The following is a 13,453-nucleotide window of genomic DNA, read 5'->3' as shown; positions in this document are numbered from 1 at the left end:
CCTTGGTCTGTATTATGTATGGTTCATGAGTAATATCACTTTAAACATAATTCTAAATATAAGAGGGGCGAACACTCCCATTTATTGTCTACGCACCCTTGCAACCAAAATTTATAAGTTACGACATGTCGCAACTAACAATTTAGTACAAATAATTTGTCGATATCTTATAAGGTTAATGAAAATAAGTGAAAATAGGCCAAAATCAAAATTTAAAATTTGACCTTGACCTTTGACCTTGACCTAATTTTCATTTTTTTAGACCAAGGATCTTAAATCAAAAGACCCTAGGTCTCTATCACTTATGGTTTACCAGTTAGAAATGCATATCACTTATATCATATACAAAAGGGGGGATAACGCTCATATGGAGTCTCCGGATAGCTTCGGTCAAAATAAAACTGAACATCCTGAGGATATAACGAGCAATTTGGAAAAATAAATTTGTCGGTTTGTTATACGGTTGCGAAGCCTTAGAGATAACAAGAAAAACAGTGTTCGGGGAGATAACTCTTATTTGGGAAAGTATGCAGTTAAGCAGAGTTGGTTTCAAAAGCGTATAAACTGTTCGATATCATATACCATATATCTAAGCGACATCTTGCGAAACAAAAAAACAGCGAAGGAAAAAAAATGTGGCGGAAGAAAAAAAAAAATAATAATAATAATAATAATTAAAAACCAATTGTTCAGAGAACCATTGATGGTCTTTCCACCACTTACAACATATTTTGATGTGAAAATATTAAAAATTCAGTTGATATGTCAGTTCCAATGACTTTATGATGTCTAAATATGAATTTGGAGCAAAGGTCAAAATCTAGAACGTCCAATTAACCTATGACCTTGACCTCAATTGCAAGGTCATAGACTAAGGATCTCAAACCTAAAGACACTAGTTCCTTAATATGTATGGTTCATGAGTAATATCACTTTACGCATAATTCTAAACATAAGAGGGGCGAAAACTCCCATTTATTGTCTACGCACCCTTTCAACCAAAATTTATAAGTTACGACATGTCGCAACTAACAATTTAGTAAAAATAATTTGTCGATAAGTTATACGGCTTTTGAAAATAAGTGAAAATGAGCCAAAATAAAAATTTATAATATGACCTTGACCTTTGACCTTGGCCTTATTGTCATTTTTTTGGACCAAGGATCTTAAATCAAAAGACCCTAGGTCTCTATCACTTATGGTTTACCAGTTAGAAATGCAAATTCTTATATCAAACATAAAAGGGGGGATAACTGTCATATGGAATCTATATACGGCTTCGGTCAAAATAAAACAGAACATCCTGAGGATATAACGAGCAATTTGGAAAAATAAATTTGTCGGTTTCTTATACGGTTGCGAAGCCTTAGAGATAACAAGAAAAACAGTGTTCGGGGAGATAACTCTTATTTGGGAAAGTATTCGGTTAAAACGAGTTGGTTTCAAAAGCGTATAAACTGTTCGATATCATATTCCAAAAATCTAAGCGACATCTTGCGAAACAAAAAAACAGCGAAGGAAACAAATTAGGCGGAAGAAAAAAAAAAATAATAATAATAATAATAATAATAATAATCAGAAGAAATCCAATAGGTCTTTCCACGGAAAAGTGGAAAGACCTAATAATCAGAACAAAACCTATAGGTCTTTCAACTGAAAGGTTGAAAGACCTAATAATAATTAAAAACCAATTGTTCAAAGAACAATTGAAGGTCTTTCAACTAATAAAGATCTATTTTGATATGAAAATATTAAAATTCAGTTTAAAATGTCAGTTCCTATGGCTTTATGATGTATAAATATGAATTTAAAGCAAAGGTCAAAATCTGGAACGTCCAATTAACCTATGACCTTGACCTCAAATTCAAGGTCATAGACTAAACATCTCGAATCAAAAGACACTAGTTCCTTAATATGTATGGTTCATGAGTAATATCACTTTACGCATAATTCTAAATATAAGAGGGGCGAAAACTCCCATTTATTGTCGACGCACCCTTGTAACCAAAATTTATAAGTTACGACATGTCGCAACTAACAATTTAGTAAAAATAATTTGTCGATATCTTATAAGGTTAATGAAAATAAGTGAAAATAAGCCAAAATCAAAATTTAGAATTTGACCTTGACCTTTGACCTTGACCTAATTTTCATTTTTTTGGACCAAGGATCTTAAATCAAAAGACCCATGGTCTCTATCACTTATGGTTTACCAGTTAGAAATGCATATCACTTATATCATATACAAAAGGGGGGATAACTCTCATATGGAGTCTCCGGATAGCTTCGGTCAAAATAAAACAGAACATCCTGAGGATATAACGAGCAATTTGGAAAAATAAATTTGTCGGTTTCTTATACGGTTGCGAAGCCTTAGAGATAACAAGGAAAACAGTGTTTGGGGAGATAACTCTTATTTGGGAAAGTATTCGGTTAAGCAGAGTTGGTTTCAAAAGCGTATAAACTGTTCGATATCCTTTTCCAAAAATCTAAGCGACATCTTGCGAAACAAAAAAACAGCGAAGGTAAAAAAAGTTGGCGGAAGAAAAAAAAAAATAATAATAATAATAATAATTAAAATGTCAATTGTTCTTGAACAATTGAGAGGTCTTTCCTTTTCGAAATGTAAAGTACATGTTGCAATAGGCGTAGAATGCATTGAAAAGCTCTCAAACACACATAAAACCGCTAAAAAATGACAAAAACAATAAATTCGATAATTTGGACATGACCTTGACTTTTGACCTTGTGACCTTTGTGAAGGTCATTGGTCCACAATGTCATTGTAAAAGACCCCATGGGTCTAGGACTTTTCGTTCAAGAGTTAAAGCTAATTTTACCTTTTCAGAAACCGTTAACGGCGGTTATGCCCCTTAAGAATATGTCAAATCCTTTCGGTCAAAATGTAAAAAAGTTGTGCCTCAGTCACCTTAACATTTTTCACTGTTTACTATTTCTGTAAGATTAACCGTTTTTGAGATATCGACTAAAAAGTTGAAAGGTCAAAGGTCAAGGTCAACCTTAAAAACACTTAAAACACACTCAAAATGCTTAAAATAAGGTCAAAAACACATAATTCGCTATCTGGGACATGACCTTGACCTTTGACCTTGTGACCTTTGTCAAGGTCATTAGTCCCCAATGTCATTGGTGAAGACCCCACGGGTCTAGGACCTTTGGTTATATAGTAAAAGCTGATTTTGTCTTTTCAGAAACCTAAATCAGGGGTTATGCCCCTTACAGAAAGGTCAAATCTCTTCGGTCAAAATGTAACAAAGTTGCGCCATAATGACCCAAACATTTTCCACTATTTAAAACTTCTGTAAGTATAATGGTTTCTGAGATTATCCCATAACAAGGTGTTAGGTCAAAGGTCAAGGTCAACATACAAATTTGACCTTGAGGTATTTTTCAAAGATACATGAATTGATGATGAATGGTGAAGATCCTAGGTGTCTACGACTTACGGTTTCTGAGTTTTGGTGGCCAACCGACACCGGTTAATTTTCAGAGGGGCATAACCCTACCAATGAGTCGTTGAATCTTTTCGATCCAAATGTAACGAAGAACCGGGGTCTGGTCCTGAACAAATTTCACCCTTTGTTTTTTTTCTACCTATTACGGTTACGGTGTTGGAACGATAACAAGGTTTTTGGGTTTCGGAGGGATAACTCCGAACCGACAAAATATTTCGACTAACAGGGTGAGTTCCAGATAGGTATTCATGACACCGATACAAAGTGTGAACATGAAAGCGACACGTCTTACGGTTAACGCGGCTAAATTTGTCAAAGTTTGGCGGAAAAAGAATAATAATAATTAAACTGTCAATTGTTCTTGAACAATTGAGAGGTCTTTCCTTTTGTAATGTAAAATACATGTTCCAACAGACGTAGAATGTATTGAAAAGGTCAAGGTCAACCATAAAAAGCTCGAAAACACACTAAAAATCCTTTATATAAGGTTAAAAACACTAAATTCGCATTCTGGGACATGACCTTGACCTTTGACCTTTTGACCTTTGGCAAGGTCATTAGTCCCCAATGCCATTACTGAAGACCCCAAGGGTCTAGGACCTTTTGTTATATAGAAAAAGCTGATTTTGTGTTTTCAGAAACCTAAAACAGGCTTTATGCCCCTTAAAAAAAGGTCAAATCTCTTCGGTCAAAATGTAACAAAGTTGCGCGGTAATGACCCAAACATTTTCCACTATTTAAAACTTCTGTAAGTATAATGGTTGCTGAGATTAATCCATAACAAGGTGTAAGGTCAAAGGTCAAGGTCAACATACAAATTTGACCTTGAGATATTTTTGGAAGATACAAGAATTGATGATGAATGGTGAAGATCCTAGGTCTCTACGACTTACGGTTTCTGAGTTTTGGTGGTCCACCGACACCGGTTAATTTTCATAGGGGCATAACCCTACCAATGAGTCGTTGAATCTTTTCGATCCAAATGTAACGAAGAACCGGGGTCTGGTCCTGAACAAATTTCACCCTTTGTTTTTTTTCTACCTATTATGGTTACGGTGTTGGAACGATAACAAGGTTTTTTGGTTTCGGAGGAATTACTCCGAACCGACAAAATATTTCGACTAACAGGGTGAGTTCCAGATAGGTATTCATGACACCGATACAAAGTGTGAACATGAAAGCGACACGTCTTACGGTTTAGGCTGCTAACTTCGTCAAAGTTTGGCGGAAGAATAATAATAATAATAATAATAATAATAATAATAATAATAATAATAAACAGAAGAAATACAGTAAGGTCTTTCCCTTTTGTAAAAGGAAAGACCTTAATTAAAAACCAATTGTTCAGAGAACCATTGATGGTCTTTCCACCAGTAATGATTTTTTTTATATGAAAATATTTAAATTTGGTTTTAAATGTCAATTTCAACGTCAAATGACAACTTATTGTACGCTGATTCAAAAAATATAAGGTTTCTACACAAGAAGATATAAATAAGGGAGATAATTTTCTACTTCCGGTTCAAAATATGTTACTTCCGGTATTGTCTGATAGTTTACTTGACGCTGATTCCAAAAATATATGGTTTTACATACTTTTACAACAATTTATTACAAAAATTAGCTACTTCCGGTTTACAAAAGGTCACTTCCGGTTAGCTTTTTCAACGTCATATTGCTTGCAACCTAATGCAAAAAGTCTGATAGCTTTAACATGAATACATATGAGGTAAAAGCAAAGGTCAAAATCTAGAACGTTAAATTAACATATGACCTTGAGCTCAATTTCAAGGTCATAAACCAAGGACCTCAAATCAAAAGACTCTAGGTATTTACTTTATATTGTTTATGAGTTATATTACCATACAACTGATATTAGATATAAAAGGGGGGAAAACTCGCATCAAACATCTACTTATCCTTTCGACTAAAATTTATGTGTAACTACATGTCGCGACTAACAATTGTGTGAAAATATTTTGTCGATATCTTATAAGATTTCTAAAAATGAGAGATAACAAGCCAAATTCAAAATTTTGAACATGACCTTGACCTTTGACCTTGACCTAATTTTCATTTTTTTGAATCAAGGACCTCAAATCAAAAGACCCTAGGCCTCTATCACTTATGGTTTACCAGTTAGAAATGCATATTCTAATATCAAACATAAAAGGGGGGGAAACTCTCATATGGAATCTATATACGGCTTCGGTCAAAATAAAACAGAACATCCTGAGGATGTAACGAGCAATTTGGAAAAATAAATTTGTCGGTTTCTTATACGGTTGCGAAGCCTTAGAGATAACAAGAAAAACAGTGTTCGGGGAGATAACTCTTATATGGTAAAGTATTCGGTTTAACAGAGTTGGTTTCAAAAGCGTATAAACTGTTCGATATCATATTCCAAATTTCTAAGCGACATCTTGCAAAACAAAAAAACAGCGAAGGAAAAAAATTAGGCGGAAGAAAAAAAAAAAAAAAAATAATAATCAGAAGAAAAGCAATAGGTCTTTCCACGGAAAAGTGGAAAGACCTAATAATTAAAAACCAATTGTTCAAAGAACAATTGAAGGTCTTTCAACTAATAAAGATCTATTTTGACATGAAAATATTAAAATTCAGTTAAAAATGTCAGTTCCTATGGCTTTATGATGTATATATAGGAATTTAAAGCAAAGGTCAAAATCTAGAACGTCCAATTAACCTTTGACCTTGACCTCAATTTCAAGGTCATAGACTTAACATCTCGAATCAAAAGACACTAGTTCCTTAATATGTATGGTTCATGAGTAATATCACTTTACGCATAATTCTAAATATAAGAGAGGCAAAAACTCCCATTTATTGTCTACGTACCCTTCCAATGAAAATTTATGAGTTACGACATGTCGCAACTAACAATTTAGTAAAAATAATTTGTCGAAATCTTATAAAGTTAATGAAAGTAAGTGAAAATAAGCCAAAATCAAAATTTAAAATTTGACCTTGACCTTTGACCTTGACCTAATTTTCATTTTTTTGGACCAAGGATCTTAAATCAAAAGACCCTAGGTCTCTATCACTTATGGTTTACCAGTTAGAAATGCAAATCACTTATATCATATATAAAAGGGGGGATAACTCTCATATGGAGTCTCCGGATAGCTTCGGTCCAAATGAAACAGAACATCCTGAGGATATAACGAGCAATTTGGAAAAATAAATTTGTCGGTTTCTTATACGGTTGCGAAGCCTTAGAGATAACAATAAAAACAGTGTTCGGAGAGATAACTCTTATATGGGAAAGTATTCGGTTAAGCAGAGTTGGTTTCAAAAGCGTATAAACTGTTCGATATCATATTTCAAATATCTAAACGACATCTTGCGAAACAAAAAAACAGCGAAGGTAAAAAAAGTTGGCGGAAGAAAAAAAAAAATAATAATAATAATAATAATAATCAGAACAAAACCTATAGGTCTTTCAACTGAAAGGTTGAAAGACCTAATAATCAGAACAAAACCTATAGGTCTTTCAACGAAAGGTTGAAAGACCTAATAATCAGAACAAAACCTATAGGTCTTTCAACTGAAAGGTTGAAAGACCTAATAATTAAAAACCAATTGTTCAGAGAACCATTGATGGTCTTTCCACCAGTAAGGATCTTTTTTTATATGAAAATATTAAAAATTTGGTTTTAAATGTCAATTGAACCATCAAATGACAGCTTATTGAACGTTGATTCCTAAAATGTATGGTTTCTATAGAAAAAGATATAGATAAGGGAGATAATTGTTTACTTCCGGTTCAAACGATGTAATTTCCGGTATAGTTTGATAGTTTAATTGACACTGATTCCCAAAATATATGGTTCTATATACTTTTACATTTATTTAGAACAAAAAAAAGCTACTTCCGGTTTACACGAGGTCACTTCCGGGTTTTTTTTCAAGGTTAAATGGTTTGATAACTTTCGCCAAAAGTCTCATGTCTATATCATGTATACATATGAGCTGAAAGCAAATGTCAAAAACTAGAACGTCAAATTAATCTATGACCTTGAGATCAATTTCAAGGTCATAAACCAAGGAACTCAAATCAAAAGACCATAGGTCTTAATTATATTTGGTTAATCAGTTATATCACTATACGGGTATTTTTAAATACAAGAGGGGAGAAAACTCACTTTTATGTTCGACGTACCCTTACAATCAAAATTTACGTGTTACGACATGTCGCAACTAACAATTTAGAAAAAATAATTTGTCGATATCTTATATGGTTTCTGGAAATTAGTGGAAATAAGCCAAATTCAAAAATTAGAATATGACCTTGACCTTTGACCTTGACCTAATTTTTATTTTTTGGGACCAAGGACCTCAAATCAAAAGATCCTTGGTCTCTAGCACTTATGGTTTACGAGATAGAAATGCATATCACTTATATCAAATGCATAAGGGGAAATAACTCTCATATAGAGCGTTCATATCACTTCGGTCAAAATAGGACAAATCATGCGAAGGATATAACGAGCAATTTTGTAAAATAAATTTGTCATAATATTTTACGGTTGCGAAGGAGTTGCGATAACAAGGAAAACAGTGTTTGGGGAGATAACTCCTACAAAGAAAAGTATTCGTTTACGCAGGGTAAATTTCAAAAGCGCATAAACTGTTCGATATCATATACCAAATATCTAAGCGACATATTGCGAAACAAATGTTTATCGCAAGAACAAAATTAGGCGGAAGAAAAAAAAAATAATCAGAAGAAAAACAATAGGTCTTTCCACAGAAAAGTGGAAAGACCTAATAATCAGAAGAAATCCAATAGGTCTTTCCACGGAAAAGTGGAAAGACCTAATAATCAGAACAAAACCTATAGGTCTTTCCACGGAAAAGTGGAAAGACCTAATAATAAATATATTTTACTTACAGCATTCATAATGTAGCTTGCAGGATTTATTTATTCAAATATTTGCGTACAGGCAATAACTTAGAGGAACATACATGTAGTTATAAACATAGACTAAAACATCAAGCATATATATAAACCAACATATAACAGTATCAAATCATAACATAGGTGGTGATGTGGATAAGGAAAGGAATGTACATAAAAATAATTCCGGTACATGATGTGCCAATTTTTTTATAATTAACCTAGTCTTCTAAAATTGGAAGCCAGGGGTCCCAGTAAATATTGGCCATATGAAAAGGTTTTCTTTTAAAAAATAAATTCTTTTCTAGTGCCAGAGATTCTTTGAGGTAGTTTTTAAGTCCTGTAAAATTTACCTTTTTTTCACATAGTTTTGTTCTGTAAATATAGAATTTTGTCAGGAGTATTATTAAGTTTTTTATCATATTATTTCCGTTGTTACCTAGACCATACTTGATGTTGATGATACCTTAAGAGTTGGTGGTCGCTTACGAAACTACAAAGATTGTTCAGATCACTCAAAACATCCTATTATCTTAACAAAACACCACATATATCATTATTTATTGTTCGACACTTCCATGAAAAAGTGGCTCATCAAGGCAGAAGCCTCACAGATGGTGCTATCCTTACAGTTGGTTTATGGATTTTAGGCAGTCGTCGTTTAGTTTCTTCAGAGCTGCATACAAGTGTGATATGTCGTAAGCTTCGTGGTTGTTTCGGTTGGCAGCAAATGACACTTTTGGCCCATGGCCCTTAGCTTATAGACGCACTCGTGGAATTCAAGCTAATCAGAAAAGATGGGCATTTATGTTTAGATGCCTCGTCAGTAGACCAATTCATATAGTAAATGCGAGACCCTTGGTCCCAGTGTCAACTGACCCAGAATCACTATGCGTTCTTTGTCCAGCAATGCTTCTCACGCATAAAACAAATCAGGACAATGTTTCTTTTCTGACATTCGGAAATAAAGACATGTTGAAATCCAATGGAAAGACACTCAGTTTCTAGCAGGACAGCTTTGGAACCGCTGGCGTAACGAATATTTAAACCGTCTATAAACTCGACAAAAATGGACTCGTGAAAACAGTAATATGAAGGAAGGCGATTTAGTACTCTTAAGAGATCATGAATGTGCTCGCAACTATTGGCTAGTTGCAATTGTTGAAATAACATTCCCTAGTGGTGATCAGAAAGTCAGAAAAGTTCAAATTCGTGTTGTGCGTGATGGAAAAACAGTTAGTTATGTTAGACCAATCAACGAAGTAGTAATGTTGGTAGAGCATGTGGATCTTAAAGAAAGTGAAATAGACTAATGATTGTCAGAAGATTTTATAACAGTTTTTACATTTTGCATTGATAATTTGTTCATGTTTTTTTTCAAATTTATTTATGAATAGATTATTTCAGTTTGCAATCAGAGGGGAAGTGTAACGTCACACTCCGGAAATAACGTATCTGTCCGTCATTAGGTCGAGTTTTATTTTGATTTCTGCCAAACGGCAACGGCGGCAAAGCCAAACAAACTTTTCTATATGGTTTTCAACCCTCCACAGGGTGCGTTTTCTGTTAAACTGTAGTTTATAACTTTCATTTGTATGTCCGATATACGTATTTAAAGTCTAAGGTCAGTCCTTTGAATTTAATTATGATTTCAAACGATTCTCAGGAGTCATATCTTACGTCACACTTATTTTGTATTTTACATGTTAAATTAAGCATTCCGATGTTTATATGATGATTATTTTTATTCCTGCATTTATCATACACAAGTCTCAGTCAATTTAAGCTTCTTGATTCGCGATTTTTGATTTTACTCCGTCAGTTTTTCAAGATATTTTTTGTATGGAACGCCATTAGATCCATATATTTCAGCGTACTTTAATGTAATTTTTGATCATTTTTTTATGTTTCATAAAATTGACATATTTTTCAAGGTATGGAGAATATTGTTAATACTATTTGTACTATTATTTTGTGAACATTGTCGATTGTGAACATTGTGCTTATTAGATTTCATTTTTGTATATTTTCAGTTTTTTACCCTCTCTGGAGGTCTGCAATTAAAGATAGAAACCCAGGTTTCAGCTTATCTTTGACATTACAGTTCTATGTAAGTGATACATTTACCTATAATCCTCCTTTTGACATCGAAATTTTGTAAAAGCAGACGCTTAAGCCAAAGATTTATCTTCATCAAACCCGCCCACCCTCTCTTAAATTAGTAGAATATAATTACCACAGAAAAAACTGCTGTTTGGTTTGGTTTGTTTATTTCAGTTTTGTATTGTCTACATAATTTAAATCATCACTCAATGTTAAAAGCGGTACCAAAGTTTTAATGTCGGGACTGTCATTCAAGAAACATAGATGAATCTTTGACAAGAAGTGGACTTACATGTAGATAGATATTTAATGGAAAACTTGGAAGGAATTTGATTACATTCAAAAATGTGTAACTAGTTGCGGTTTGTTTTATTTATCGTTGGTAACACTAACTTCTGATATCCAGGGTTAGTCGCTTGAATTATGGCAGATTTTACTGCGCTTAGATAACATATATGCATTTTACAGACTTATCTAAACTGTATGATATCATTAGCCTCTAATTTCCAGGGTAAATAGCTTACCTTGAACTTTCCCTTTTTATATATATCGTCTGCCATCTCGAACATATTTGGTGATTATTATATAACATTTTCAAAGATACATATGCATTTTTCATGTTTTTATCAGCAAATGTTTAGCTCATATCATAAATTGCTTTTCATATAAAAGTACATATATCATATCTGTTAATAAATGGTGTGGCCATTTCCTGTCTCAAATCCTGTTATTTTTAATGAGCATTCAAGATAACTGCATGCACTTATAGCATGCTCATAAGTTATATACTGAAATTAAAACTTGATCAATATAAATATGTATAATATTAAAAACACATTACCTGGACAAGGAGATGAATTACATATCTGATACTGCTTTGAGGTACCAGAACATGTAGAACCTCCACACGATGGTTGTGGTTTGTTACAGTATCTGGATCTGTGCTGGTTATTAGAAGTACCACCACAGGTAACTGGACAGTTATTCCATGGATCATATGAGCTCCATGAACCATGTACTGAAAATTGTGAAAATAGTATAATAATAATACGAGAAAACATTTGATGTGTTGCTGGAATAACTCTCATTAGGTATACTACGAATCAATATTTGGAAAGAAGAAACCGTATTAGAACACAAAAACATGAAAGACCATAAATAAAACAGCAAATGTCATTTTACAATGAGTATCATCTGACAATTTCATAAAAAAAACAAGAATTTACCATTAAAACATGCCAATACTACAGCGCTCACAACCACATTGATGGTACCATCAAGAACTGTAGAGGCACCGATTCAGTGCTAGAAAAATCCAGCATGTATATGCTCACAACACTATCTTCTTGTATTATAACAAATTCAATCAATGACGCTCGAGATCAAAAGTTAAGAAAGTCAATAAAAGAAATATTTGAAATAGATACAAATTATAAGTACCTGCACAACATTGCGTATTACAAGATGATGAACTGTATTCTATTGTTATCGAGCTACACCAACTCCATAAACCGGTGCAGCATTTCCTACTCCGTGTCCTTGTTCCTGTGGCACACGATCTCGTGCAGGAACTCCAGACTGTCCAACCTGATAGTTCAGTGCATCCTTCAGCTATTACCAGATATGTAAAGAAACATAACACGAACCGTGATAAGTGATCTTATATTTTTTTCCATATAAATCGTTTAATTCAAAAATTTTGTTTAAAAATTTATTTGATGTAATTAAAACAAGTGCAATTGATTACTATTTTAATTTATTTTCTAGTTATTAGGATGTAACTTGGACAATTTCATTATTGTGAATTGGAAATGCATATTTAAATACAACTTTACTATACAACATAAACGTTTAAAATAACTGGCGACGTCTGTATCTTTAATATGATCACGCATTCAGTAGGATATGTGATTACAGTTAATACAAATGTAATAGTCTTTGAAAAAAAACGCATTTCAATGTATATGCATTTAAAAGTAGTTTAATAAAAACAATGTTCCTATTAATAGTATGATATATAACAAAAACTCGAAGGTTTAAAAAATTAGTTAAGAACACGTTTACAGTAGGACATAAGCATCTCCTATTAATATGATTATGTTCTACAAAGAAACTTCTTTGTAATGATCTTTTTTCATAAAAGAATTCATTCTAAACGTATCAATAAAATGTGTCTCTTCTTTTAACTTGATTTTAATATTTGAAATTGAAATAGAACAACTGTTGACTTATAGAATAAAACAGTACGAATTTACCAAGAATTGTTCAAAATCTATTTCTTAGTCTTCTATCATCTCCACTTACGCTTATGTTAACTTTGCTAAATGTGAACTTTGCAACTTGTTTGGTAACAGGAATAATAACTTTTTTTTAGAAAGCTGAATATGATTTGCATATTATTTAGTAATTTTGTGCATATATCAAATGATTTATGTATATCAGAATAGAACAGCACTTGTTTTTGTAAGTTTTATACTTGTATCAAAAGAAAAATTAGTAATCAGAATGTGTAATAGATATACCTTTAAGTGCATATCGATAAATGAGTATACCAATTCTTATAAGAATTACTTATACTCACCTTCAACGGCTAAGAAGACAAGTAAAATGGTAGTGCGAAATAAATGTGTCTTCATTTTGAAAACGTGTGGTTGTGCTAAAGTTAAAAATCTCGTTTAAGATATGTTATAAAATCACATGCACAAGTGTATCTATTGGCAATTATCAGGTGATCGAAAAAAAAATACAAGTAGTTTAGCTGTTGTTTGTTAGTTTAAGGTAATAAAGAGTTCCAGGAATAGCTCACAAGAGTAAACAAATGTATTTTTTTTTAATATTTCTTTTCTAATCACCCTTAGAGAGTTAATTAAATCTGTTTAGATCGTATCTGTAGGACTAATATTTGAAAAGAACCTTGCACTCGTTATATTTATATAATCACTATTCTACTTTATGC

The 13,453-nt window shown here is 32.7% G+C and overlaps 1 protein-coding gene across 1 annotated transcript in view; it reads right to left on the bottom strand.

Moving 5' to 3' along the window:
- LOC139492286 (coadhesin-like) overlaps positions 1 to 13,158 on the bottom strand; it is a 41,682-nt gene extending 28,524 nt beyond the window's left edge. Inside the window, exons 1-3 of the mRNA XM_071280503.1 lie at positions 13,079 to 13,158; positions 11,938 to 12,108; positions 11,339 to 11,515 (exon numbers count right to left, since the gene is read on the bottom strand). Coding sequence (XP_071136604.1) covers positions 11,339 to 11,515; positions 11,938 to 12,108; positions 13,079 to 13,133 — 403 coding nt within the window. The 5' untranslated portion in view covers positions 13,134 to 13,158. The remainder of the gene's footprint in view (positions 1 to 11,338; positions 11,516 to 11,937; positions 12,109 to 13,078) is intronic.
- Positions 13,159 to 13,453: the final 295 nt, after the last annotated feature.

This window comes from Mytilus edulis, chromosome 10 (genome assembly GCF_963676685.1).
Source record: "Mytilus edulis chromosome 10, xbMytEdul2.2, whole genome shotgun sequence".
In the NCBI taxonomy this organism is placed as follows: Eukaryota; Metazoa; Mollusca; class Bivalvia; order Mytilida; family Mytilidae; genus Mytilus; species Mytilus edulis.
The sequence above is the reverse complement of the archived record's forward strand: the minus strand, read 5'-3'. Positions and strand labels throughout refer to the sequence as shown.